This window comes from Bubalus kerabau, chromosome 3 (assembly GCF_029407905.1).
Source record: "Bubalus kerabau isolate K-KA32 ecotype Philippines breed swamp buffalo chromosome 3, PCC_UOA_SB_1v2, whole genome shotgun sequence".
NCBI classification, from domain to species: Eukaryota; Metazoa; Chordata; class Mammalia; order Artiodactyla; family Bovidae; genus Bubalus; species Bubalus kerabau.
This window is the reverse complement of record NC_073626.1, coordinates 77,240,068-77,253,295: the sequence shown is the minus strand read 5'-3', so window position 1 is coordinate 77,253,295 and position 13,228 is coordinate 77,240,068. Positions and strand designations below refer to the sequence as shown.

At 44.6% G+C, this 13,228-nt stretch overlaps 1 protein-coding gene across 6 annotated transcripts in view; it reads left to right on the top strand.

The window, feature by feature from the left end:
- RAPGEF4 (Rap guanine nucleotide exchange factor 4) overlaps nucleotides 1-13,228 on the top strand; it is a 396,657-nt gene that overhangs the window by 298,842 nt on the left and 84,587 nt on the right. For all 6 annotated transcript variants that reach the window (XM_055572210.1, XM_055572212.1, XM_055572211.1 and 3 more), the window contains 2 exons: nucleotides 2,132-2,253; nucleotides 3,748-3,931. In XM_055572210.1, the coding sequence (XP_055428185.1) occupies nucleotides 2,132-2,253; nucleotides 3,748-3,931 (306 nt within the window). The remainder of the gene's footprint in view (nucleotides 1-2,131; nucleotides 2,254-3,747; nucleotides 3,932-13,228) is intronic.

Here is a 13,228-nt window from a genome sequence, read left to right as displayed (position 1 = left end):
AATCTCTATCTTGCTCCATAGCAGTAAGATTTTAACCCCCTGAAACATAGGTGTTAAGTCTATTCCACACCCTATGACACAAATTAATGATCTGTTGATAATGACCCATGAGGCGTGGTTTCCTTTTCCTGCAGGGCATTTTGAGTGCCTGGCCCCAGATCTTGGTTCCCATTTCATCCCCTCCCCAAGCACTGCTTCTCCCCACTTCTATCATGACAGCAGCATTAGGGGTCAAAGTCTGCCCAGATGCAGTGTCATCCCCAGTGATCACCACACCAGAGGTCAGCTGTGAATCTTAAAATAACTAAATGTCTTTAATCGAGAGGAAACCCATGATTCCATCAGCTACAAGTCGCACCACCATGTGTCTTTGTTCTGAATACAAGATCCTTATTCCCTGTCCCAGGGCCCCAAAGCCCTGGGATCATCTCAATTCCATGTGCTTTTTTTTAGTAAAAGTAATCATTGACTTAAAAGCCACATTAAATTGATTTTTTATACTTTTACATGACTTTTCCCATTAATAAATTCTCAAATCAGAAGAGGAACACGACAGATCATACATTTGGTTCAGGACGAAGAGTAAATAGGTGCCTCTTTGCCCATTAGGCTCTAATGTGTAATAGTCTGTAATCAGAGCAGTCCTGGAAATCTAATAGCCTTCTCAGGACATCTTCCTTGTGTGGTGGGTCAGACCCAAATTAGAACATCCCAGGATCTCTGATAGATTTCAGAGTTCCTAGAATCTTAGAAGCAGACATGGCCTTCAAGGCTATCTTTCCCTCCTCTCTTCTTTTATAGATAAAAAAAAAAAAAATTATGGACCAGAAATTTGAAACAATATAGACAGAGTCATGCAGGTAATACGTAGCAGACCTGGTGCTGGAGCTCATGACTCCTCCCGGGCTACGCTCTTCCTAGAATGGACAAGCACCAGGAATCCCCTCCAGTTCAACTAGAGAGGAACTCCCCGGGCTGGAACCAGCCTCAGTGCCTCAAAGATGGTGGCATCCTCAGCACAGGAGGTGAGGCCACCAGTGACCTAGACCCAGCTGTAGGCAGCCAGCTGCTTGTAACTCTCTGCTTGTTCCTCTGTCCCTTAGGGTTCCTCCCTCAGACTACATCATCCCATTTCCTCAACTGAATAGTCATGCCACAAACACTTCTCTCCCCACAGAAGCTTTCCTAACATATGTGTATGTGTGTGGTTCTGTGCTTCCTAACTAATGCACATATTAATAGTTTGCCCATCCTGACCATCTTACCTCCAAGGGGCATCATAGTGATGAGTATATGCCTATACAGAAAGCATTTGGAGCTCTTCAGATGACAGGCTCTGTCGAAGTGCTGACGTTCATTACATCGAACTTTTTTTCAAAGAGATTTGCATCACTAATTGCTTGTTTCTCCCAACACCCCTCTGAGGAAGCTCAGTAGTATTACTTGAAAATAGAAAGTGGTATATAATTTTGCACTTATCCAGAGCCTGTCACAGAGCACCTCCTAGGGCCTCACAAACCTTAACTCATTCCTCACAAAGCTCAGGGGAAAGAAGTCAGAATTATGCTTTGCTTTCACTTGACTTCCCTGGTAGCTCAGATGGTAAAGAATCTGCCCACAATGCAATAGACCCAAGTTCAATCCCTGGGTCGGGCTATCCCCTGAAGGAGGGAATGACTACCCACTCCAGTATTCTTCTCTGGAGAATTCCATCCTCCGAGGAGGCTGGCAAGGTACAGCTCATAGGGTCAAAATGAGTTAGACACAACAGAGAGACTAACACTTCATTTGACCCTGAAATTTTCTGGGACCAGCTTTAGAGTTTCTGACCCTGGGATTCACTTGCCAGATGATGTTTCTTGCCTAGCAACCCTTCTGTCTCCCCTGGGGCTGCAACTTATGATGCTCTTTCGAAGTTTGGCCAGCCTTGCCTAGAAGGTTGCCTGTGACTTGAGTGGTCTTATTGGTTGTACAACAGTTTGAGAACCTGTGGCCATATCATGTGGTGCTTTGTTTGCCAAAGGGTAGAGGGGCACCAAGCCCTTCAGGAGGGGCTCCTCTCAGAAGCCATCTCCCATCCTTCATCTGCAAGTGGGTGACCTCCCCTCCTTTGTGTCCCACCACTCTTCAGACAGTGCTGTGTGGGGACCGAGCTGGTGGACTGGATGCTGCAGCAGACTCCATGTGTTCACTCCCGAACGCAAGCTGTGGGCATGTGGCAAGTCCTGGTAGAAGACAGCGTTCTCAACCACGGTAAGATGACACGCGGTCCCTGGAAAGCCCTCAAGAAATGCTAAGCATGTTTCCCTGGGTTGGTTGTGGCTGAACTCCCACACGGGCCAGAAAGAATTATGATCTCTTTAGGGACCCGCAGAGCTGGCGTCTTCATTTAGCAATACAAATGCAGCGAATGGATGCTGTTGATTGCAGTGTTCCACCATTGTACCTTCCTAACTTGGGAGAACGTATGAAGGGTAAATGAAATTGCAACCCGAGTGCATCAGTTCCAATTATGTTTATTAGTTTGCATTCACGGTTCATTGATAGCGTGATTATACTCTGAGCATCGCACAGCAATCCTGATGCAGCGGCCAAATGAGAGCAATGAAGTGTGTGGCCAGGCTGATGACATGAAAGAGTAATGAATTCAGAACCTGCGTTTTCTAGGAGAGCCAATTTGTGTACCCACGCAATGACCGTATGTAAAATCATGCGTGCTGTATGGTTGTAGCCCCTGATATCTAAGCAGAGTAACAATTCAGTACAGGAGTGGGACTGTGGTTTAACTCTTCATGCCATTTGTTTAAGGATCCCTTTTCCAAACAGACAAACTACTAAAATCTTTCCTTTTATACCTGGGAATGTAATGATGGTCTTGCCAGTGTTTCACAGACTTTACTGTGTATCCAGAACACCTGGAACTCTTGTTAAAATGCAGACTCTCATTCAGAGAGTCTGCATTTCCAACAAGCTCCCAGATGATGCTGATTCATATTTTTGAGCAGCAAGGATCTATCACTCCTTATCTTTGGACGGTGTTGATGCTCCCTCCTGAAAAAGAGCTTAAAACTTTAAGACACATAGATGACAGATTATAAACCAAGTTCATGACTTTGTCTTTCAGAGATCTAAATCTTCTGGTTTAAAGGTAATATGATTAAAAAAAAAAAACCTCTTTAAAACTTGAACTAGAAGGAAATTATTATAAGATACTAGGGGTACATGACCTAGATGGTTGGTCTTGTCAGCTTTGCTCAGACAATTTTATTTTAATTTTTAAAGTGCAGACAGACATGGTTATAAACAGTAGATATAAAAAAAATCAATTCTGATGCTGATAAAGTCAGGTTTTTTAAATCTGTACTTGGACAAAACCACTATAGAGCATGATCTGGCTGTTGGTCATTTTCCTCTTTGGGATGTGTAACCCACGCACTAGAAAATGTCATCAAGGCAATTTCACTGGTCAGAGGGCTCATCTCAGGGAAGTTGGCCGGTTCTCATAGGAGAGTCCTAGGGCAGCTCAGGAGATGGGTGGGTCAGAGAGAGCTGTGAGGTGCATGACTGCAATCCAGAGGTCCCGTCTTCCAGCTGCAGGGCCCTGGGCGAGGCCACGGGAAAAGGGTGAGGAGTCCCACCGCCTTGCTGCCACTTGGCTGTCTTGCCCAACACCATCATTCGTTTCTGGCAAACGGGCTGTGAGGCAGAGGTGCCCACGGCTGACGCTTGCCCCCATGTTTCCCGTAGTGGATCAGGAGCATCACTTCCAAGACAAATATTTATTTTATCGGTTTCTGGATGATGAGCATGAGGACGCCCCTTTGCCTACGGAGGAGGAAAAAAAGGAGTGTGATGAGGAGCTGCAGGACACCATGCTGCTGCTGTCGCAGATGGGCCCGGACGCCCACATGAGGATGGTCCTTCGCAAACCGTGAGTGAGAGCCCTTAGCTGGTTGCTGGGGCCACCCTGTGCGAGGCTTGCCCCTGCGCGGAGGGAAACGTGGCTGACTTCAAAAGTCCTGGCCTGACTTCACCCAGGGCCAAAGGAGAGGCTGCAAAGGGGCAATGCAGCAGTGTTTACCTCCTGTTATGTTCTTCTATGTTTGAGCCAGATAGTTCCATTTCCCTTATTGCATGAGTTAAAACTCTGGAGACTGTTAGCAGTCGGCTCAGGATGTCAAAACGGAGTCCACGTATTAAACAACCTTTGGTCCATGACAAACAGAAACTGGTCCAGAGCAGAAACTGCTCTGCTTCTGTGCCAGCCTAGGGCAGCCCCCTTCTTTCTAATGCAGCAGGACAGAGGATGTCAGGACTGTGGACTTCATGCCGGTTCTCCTATGCCACATTCATTCATTCAGCACATTCTTTTGCCCCATGCAGAGCCTTCTCTCCTTAGCTTGAAGACACATTCTTTTTAAAAAAATTGAAGTACAGTTGATTTACAATATTGTGTTAGTTTCCGGCACACAACAAAGTGATTCAGTTCCATATATTTTTTCAGATTATTTTCATTATAGGTTATTGCAAGATACTGGCTACAGTTCCCTGTGCTATATAGTTAATTCTGTTGTTTATCTATTGTATGTATAGCAGTTTCCATCTATTAATCCCAAACTCCTAATTTATCCTCCCCCCTCCCTTTCCCCTTTGGTAATCATAAATTTGCTTTCTATGTCTGTGAGTCTTTCTGTTCTATATATAGATTCATTTGTATTACTTTTTAGATTCAACATATAAGTGACACCATATAACATTTGTCTTTGCCTGCATTACTTCACTTAGTATGAAAATCTCTAGGTCCATCTATGTTGCTGCAAAGGGCATTATTTCATTCTTTTTATGGCTGAGTAATAGTCTATTGTATCAATATATATGTACCACCTCTATCCATTTATCTGTTGATGGGCATTTAGGTTGCTTGCGTGTCTTGGCTATTGTAAATAGTGCTGTGATGCACATAGGGGTATACGTATCTTTTAGAATCAGGGCTTTCATCTTAAAGACACAAGAGGACACCACTGCTCTGTTAACTCTTCAGGGCCTCCATTCGTCCAATGAGGTGCTCCCTCCCATCCAGCTCAGTGGAAACCTACCTGAGCATCAGTAGCAACCTGCTCGCTAAAGTTGAGGACCCTCAAGTGTTTAATCAGATCAATGCAGAAAGACTCTGTTGCTCCCTTCCTCTGTTTCAGTCAGTCAGGTCAGTTGCTCAGTCGTGTCTGACTGTTTGTGACCCTACGGGCTGTAGCACACCAAGCTTCCCTGTCCGTCACCAACTCCTGGAGCTTGCTCAATCTTGGGTCCATCGAGTCAGTGATGCCATCCAACCATCTCATCCTCTGTCATCCCCTTTTCCTCCTGCCTTCAATCAATGCTTTCCCAGCATCAGGGTCTTTTCCAATGAGTCAATTCTTCGTATCAGGTGGCCAAAGTATTGGAGCTTCAGCATCAGTCCTTCCAATGAATATTCAGGACTGATTTCCTTTAGGATGGACTGGTTGGATCTCCTTGCAGGGCAAGGGACTCTCAAGAGTCTTCTCCAGCACCGCAGTTCAAAAGTATCAGCTCTTCGAGGCTCAGCTGTTTAGGACACTCCACGACCCCCGTGGGGCACACAAAGAAGCAAGTGCCTCAGGGAAACCTTCTCACTAAAGGCTGACTTGGCACACGGTCCTGCAACCACTGCACACAGGGCTTATGTTTTTCTGCTGGAAATGAAATCCCACTCCACCCGGCAACTGGTGCCAGCCAGCTGTGGGTGTCGACTCTGAGTCACTGGCTTGGCCAACCTCCATTTATCAGTGGCTCTCGACAGAAGCATTGCACTTTAACACATCTCCCGTGTCCCTCAGACCAGCTTCCTGGTGTGGGTCCCACCTCCCAGCAGCCTCTCACTGCACCCTCCTTCCCTTTCCCCAGGATTCTTCCCTTTCCCTTGCCCTTACTCTGAGCTGCAAGGAGGCTCTTCAGCATAGCTCATTTTTGGTCACAACTTTCTCTTAATTGCACACCATGTGTTTCAGAGGCCTTCCCTCTACCCAATCAGCATCATCATCCTTAACTCCATAACCATGATTCTCAGTTCCTTTAGCTTCAACACCCTCTCTTCAAACAAAAATTTTGCGGGAAAGTCCAAAATTACCAAACAGAAAAGCCAGAGCTTCACTGATCTCATCATGAGTTGTACTCAAGAAACCTGCCCAGCAATTGATGTTCTCTGAGCCCTGAAGGACCATGAGGTGGGGCAGTGGGGGCGGTGGGTGGAGAGACGGGAGAATCCCCTGGATTTGGGGAACTCAGATGACGGCCCTCACACTACACTTGCCCTTAGACGGCTTCTCTTCGCTCTTCCCTGTGGTCCGTGTCTCACTCTCCCTTGTTTACCTCCGCTTCATGTCCTGGCTCCATCCCTTCGTGCTGCCACCTTCATTCAAGCCCATATCACACTGGTTCTGAAACAGCTGCAGGCCAGCCCCGAGGGGCAGGCATCAGAAATTGTGGGTTTTGGTTGCCACACTGCTGGCATTTGCTGGGCCGTGGCAGGACCTAGGGATGCTGAACACACTCCACTACCTCAGTTCAGTTCAGTTCAGTCACTCAGTCGTGTCCGACTCTTTGCGACCCCATGAACCACAGCACGCCAGGCCTCCCTGTCCATCACCATCTCCCGGAGTTCACCCAGACTCACGTCTATCGACTCAGTGATACCATCCAGCCATCTCATCCTCTGTCGTCCCCTTCTCCTCCTGCCCCCAATCCCTCCCAGCATCAGAGTCTTTTCCAATGAGTCAACTCTTCGCATGAGGTGGCCAAAGTACTGGAGTTTCAGCTTTAGCATCATTCCTTCCAAAGAAATCCCAAGCTGATCTCCTTCAGAATGGACTGGTTGGATCTCCTTGCAGTCCAAGGGACTCTCAAGAGTCTTCTCCAACACCACAGTTCAAAAGCATCAGTTCTTCAGTGCTCAGCTTTCTTCCTAGAACCCTACAAAATAAGAAACTGCCCTGAACAGAAAGCCTCTGTTGAGAAACATTATTGTAAACTGAGTTTCTTAAAGGCGAAGGCATAGCTCATTTTATTTCATTCATTTAGTCATTTAACCAATATTTATTGAACATTTATTTTGTCCTAGATACTATGTTAGTTGCAAAGGCTGCAGCATTAAACTAGAGGGTCACACCCCCAGCCTGAAGCTTTCTGTCTAGGGCAAGAGCCAGACCATTAACAACTAGTTATGCAAATAATCATTTAATAACAGCTGCATTGCATGCTACAAAGGAAAATGTAGTATATATCGATAGAACATGATCTGAAGAGGGAAACTGAACTTGATGTGGAAATTAGAAATGGGCATATCCCAAGCTCTGTGCCTTATGCCAAGCAGGCTATCAGCAAACCTTTGCTGAGTGCTTGAATGAACAAATGAACATAAAGCCCCAGCTCTGATGTCCCTCAGCCCTCAGTTGCTTCATGGGAGACAGAAATGCCATTCAATTCACATTTTTTTTTTTTTTTTTGAGCATCTGCCAAAGAGGTTTTTTGAAAGTAGTGAAATAGTTCCTGCCTTTGGAGAGTTTGTAATCCAGTGGAATGTGCGTGCTAACAGCATGTTAAGTCACTTCAGTTGTGTCTGATTCTGCAACCCCATGGACTGTAGCCCCCCAGGCTCCTCTATCCATGGGATTCTCCAGACAAGAATACTGGAGTAGGTTGCCATACACTTCTCCAAGGGATCTTCCTGACCTAGGGATGGAACCCATGTTTATTCTGTCTCCAGTATTCGCAGACAGGGCGGGGTGAGGGGCGGGGTTGGGGGGGAGTGGTCTTTGCCACTAGCGCCACCTGGTGGGGATTCAGTTCAGTTCAGTCGCTCAGTCGTGTCCGACTCTTTGCGACCCCATGAATCGCAGCACGCCAGGCCTCCCTGTCCATCACCATCTCAAACTCACATCCATCGAGTAGGTGATGCCATCCAGCCATCCCATCCTCTGTCGTCCCCTTCTCCTCCTGCCCCCAATCCCTCCCAGCATCAGAGTCTTTTCCAATGAGTCAACTCTTCGCATGAGGTGGCCAAAGTACTGGAGTTTCAGCTTTAGCATCCTTCCTTCCAAAGGACACCCAGGGCTGATCTCCTTTAGAATGGACTGGTTGGATCTCCTTGCAGTCTAAGGGACTCTCAAGAGTCTTCTCCAACACCACAGTTCAAAAGCATCAATTCTTCGGTGTTCAGCTTTCTTCACAGTCCAACTCTCACATCCATACATGACCTCTGGAAAAACCATAGCCTTGACTAGACGGACCTTTGTTGGCAAAGTAATGTCTCTGCTTTTCAATATGCTATCTAGGTTGGTCATAACTTTTCTTCCAAGGGGTAATTTCATGGCTGCAGTCACCATCTGCAGTGATTTTGGAGCCTAAAAAGATAAAGTCTGACACTGTTTCCACTCTTTCCCCATCTATTTCCCATGAAGTGATGGGACCAGATGCCATGATCTTCATTTTCTGAATGTTGAGCTTTAAGCCAACTTTTTCACTCTCTACTTTCACTTTCATCAAGAGGCTTTTTAGTTCCTCTTCACTTTCTGCCATAAGGGTGGTGTCATCTGCATATCTGAGTTTATTGATATTTCTCCTGGCAATCTTGATTCCAGCTTGTGCTTCTTCCAGCCCAGCGTTTCTCATGATGTACTCTGCATTGAAGTTAAATAAGCAGGGTGACAATATACAGCCTTGACGTACTCCTTTTCCTATTTCAAACCAGTCTGTTGTTCCATGTCCAGTTCTAACTGTTGCTTCCTGACCTGCATACAGGTTTCTCAAGAGGCATGTCAGGATGATCACACCATCGTGATTATCTTGGTCATGAAGATCTTTTTTGTACAGTTGGTGGGGATTAGGCACTCCCAAATTAGATTTGGATGCCACAAACATATTGAGCGTTGGCTGTGTGGAAGGAAGACAGCATGCTAGGGATATTCATGCTAATTGTTTGATTCACCCTTGCAAGAGCCTGAGAGCTGATGTCATGAGTCTCCCTTAGAAAGAGTAGCCTGGATTTCTTTTCTTTCCATACAGCACTAACTCAGAGATCCTTCAGAGAAAGTTACATTACAAAGTTTGGACTTTTCCAGCCCATCTCTGGCTGTAGAGTACAGGTTTCATGAGTATCCCAAGATACATCATCTTGGATGCCCTTAGGATTGTCCCATCTTTTCAGGCTTTATGAAACTTCAAACATTGGAATTAAACTGCTAGTTCTTCTTGTGACTCAGTACGTTTAGCTTTTATTTCTATGTGAATGACCATCCCTAATAGATGGAAAAGTGAAAAAGAAGGAATCTAATTTTATGAGACAGACTTCCTACTCTACACACACACACACCCCATTTTTTATCAGATAATAACCTTTGAAACTTCTACTGTACTTTAAGTGGAAAGAAAATGAGCTGAGTTCATCAAGAATTACTGGTGTCTCTGCTGTCCTTGCAGAGAACAGCTGAGCCCTTTGCTCCTGGGGACTTGATGGTATATTCACTGGTCCTGGAAATGTTGACTTTTGACTGCCCAAACTGCCAAGTCACTAGGAAATGTGGAGGCATGAGCTGCATTGGTTCCATATTGACCGGGGCAGGACCCCCCAATATTGTAACTCAGCACAGCTGCATTTTATAATAGTCACCACTGCCAGGGAGGTTGCAGAACTCTGATAATTACTGGGAAAGAAATAACACAATATTCTTTGATGAGAAGATTACTTTGAGAATTTGATTGTATAATGAAGATGTTGCTTTGAAAGGTACTTCCTATTGTTCTGAATCTGAGACTCGCTAGCAAAAAAAAAAAAGTGTCACTTGTTTTGACAGGCTACTTAGAAAAATTCTCTGTTTATTACATTAACTGCGGCATTTTAACTGTCAAACTATGAAAGAATGTTCTGTAGTTTAAAAAACAGAATAGAGCTTCAGGGGAAATTTTTTGGCACACTCTTGTTGCTATTGGTATTGAAAAAAAAAAAACATACATTCTGAATGTGAAATTAGCTTTTTATGTGGTGGCAGGCAGAGTGGCTCACAATGCCCACCCGGCCTCACAGGTGCGGACCTGGGTGGCTTTTGGGGGTAAGTGCTGTACAGCAGTGAGAGTTTGATGGCGCTGTTGTTGCAGCTTCCAGACAGGGCCAACAAACCCAAAATGAGCTTCTGCAGCTTATTGTTTTGATTTTGCTTTGTTTATGAGTCTAAAAACAAGAGGGTACCCTACAGCAAATAGATACAGTAGAGACCCTTACCAGCAGAAACGTACATTCTGGCTGCCTTTGAGCAAGTACTTCGGAGAGGGACTGTGGACAAAGAGATGTGGAGTGAGCAGGTAAACAGAATGTTATAAGCTTGAGGCCGGCTGGACAAAAAGAGGCTTCAAGGAGACAAAGAAGGCTCTTGCCATACAAGGCTCCCAACTTCCTCTACCGAGTAAAGTGAGACCTAGCTCTCCACTGTTTAGAAGCTGTCGATCAGAAAACAGCCTACAGGCAGGAGGGGAATGAAGTGGATGCCATTTCCCGAATCTAATTCTGGTCTGTCTGAAATTTTGAAACTCCCTAAAAGCCTAGAAGCTTGTCAATTGGGCCTGAGCAGAAGGGGGGAAAATGAAATTATATATATGTATATATATTTGAGTTTTATATGTATTTTATAAATTATATGTAAATTTATGTGTAGTCAGTCACTTCAGTCATGTCCAACTCTTTGCGATCCTAGGGACTGTGGCCCGCCAGGCTCCTCTGTCCACGGGATTCTCCAGGCAAGGATACTGCAGTGGGTTGCCATGCCCTCCTCCAGGGGATCTTCCTGACCCAGGGATCAAACCTGTGTCTCTTAAGTCTCCTGCATTGCCAGGCAGATTCTTTACTGCTGAGCCACTAGAGAAGCCCACATAAATTCATATTTGTTGTTGTTGTTCAGTCACTCAGTTGTGTCTGACTCTTTGCAATCCCATTGACTGCAGCACACCAGGCTTCCCTGTCCTTCACCATCTCCTGGAGCTCGCCCAAACCCATGTTCTTTGAGTCAGTGATGCCATATCGTCTTGTCCTCTGTCATCTCCATCTCCTCCTACCTTAAATCTTTCCCAGCATTGGGGTCTTTTCTAATGAGTTGGCTCTTCATATCAGGTGACCAAAGTATTGGAGCTTCAGCTTCAACATCAGTCCTTCCAGTGAATATTCAGGATTTATTTCCTTTATGATTGACTGGTTTGATCTCCTTGCAGTCCAAGGGACTCTCAAGAGTCTTCTCCAACACCACAGTTCAAAAACATCAGTTCTTCGGCCCTCTCCCTTCTTTATGATCCAACTCTCACATCCATACACAACTACTGGGAAAACTGTAGCTTTGTCTATATGGACCTTTGTTGGCAGAGTAATGTCTCTGCTTTATAATACGCCATCTAGGTTTGTCATAACTTTTCTTCCAAAAAACATCAGTTCTTCAGCATTCAGCCTTCTTTATGATCCAACTCTCACATCCATTCATGACTACTGGGAAAACTGTAGCTTTGTCTATATGGACCTTTGTTGGCAGAGTAATGTCTCTGCTTTATAACCTGCTGTCTAGGTTTGTCATATCTTTTCTTCCAAGGAGCAAGCATCTTTTAATTTCATGGCTGCAATCACCAGGAAATATATACAAATATATATATTTATATAAATTACATATGTATATTTGAATTGCTGGCAGGTTCAGGTCTACCAAATGGTCAGAAACTCATAATCTTAAATTCATTTATTTCATGTGCTTGAGTAATATTTTCTAACATATACTGTGGGACATAAGATTGAAAGGAAACAATTTAAGATAATCAAGTGATACTAGAAAATACCAGAAGGAAGAGTTGTTTAGACAGCCACCACCTGCTGTTCCACACATGTGCTCTAGAGGGCACGTGAGAGGTTGTGTGTTTTCTCTTCATTAGCAGAGCCTGTTTTTAATAGTCTTTACCTGCCCAAGCTATTTTTGGAGGGTGTGATATTTGAAATCCTGATAGTTATAGGAAAATTTGTTTCTTCAGTGGAACCCAGATTAGCAAGCCTAAAACCATTAGTGCTTGGGCTTGTGATTTCTGCTGGGGTATGCCAAGAGAATGTTCAGAGTGAAAAAAAGTCCATCCTTAGATGCAAATCAAATGAAAACAGAAGCATGACTAAAAGAGTTGATCTTGAGGAAATAAAAAAAATTCACTATGGAGTCTTTTACTTCACCACATGATGAACTTTGCCTTTGTTTTTCCTGAAAAGACAGCTGTGCCCTAAGTGTAAGTTTCTGGAATTTACCAGAAGAAATGACTGCATTAAGTGGGCTGTTTCTAGAGTTTAGATTTGCCTTCCCCCTATGAAAGCAGTTTACTCCTTGTTCCTCATATTTATATGCCCAAGAACCAACCTATGGATTGATGCTCTTAGGACCCAGATTTGGGAGAGAAAAAGATGGATAGAGCTGCTGTTTACAGTTTCAGTTCAGTTCAGTTCAGTTCAGTCGCTCAGTCGTGTCTGACTCTTTGCAACCCCATGAATCGCAGCACGCCAGGCCTCCCTGTCCATCACCAACTCCCAGAGTTCACTCAGACTCACGTCCATTGAGTCAGTGATGCCATCCAGCCATCTCATCCTCTGTCGTCCCCTTCTCCTCCTGCCCCCAATCCCTCCCAGCATCAGAGTCTTTTCCAATGAGTCAACTCTTCGCATGAGGTGGCCAAAGTACTGGAGTTTCAGCCTTAGCATGAGTCCTTCCAAAGTACATCCAGGGCTGATCTCCTTCAGAATGGACTGGTTGGATCTCCTTGCAGTCTAAGGGACTCTCAAGAGTCTTCTCCAACACCGCAGTTTACAGTTTAGGCATCATTATTAGATTGCCTCAAGATTGTTATGCCTTTTTAATGTTCAAGTTGATCTGTTCATTGCATAGAAAATTTAGAAAGTACTAAAAAGAGTCAAAGAAGAATAAATAACACCTGCCAATCACATCTTCCAGAGATTATTATCATTAACATTTTGGTATCTATCCCTTGATTATTCTTCAGTTCCTAACTTTTTACAGTTAATAATATAGCATGGCATTCTCCCTTAACCATAAATATTTTTTAAAGGTGGGACTTTTAATAGGTGCATAGTAGTCTATCCTTTGAAAACTCCTTAGTGCGATCAGTTTGTCACCATTGGGTGTTTAGGTTG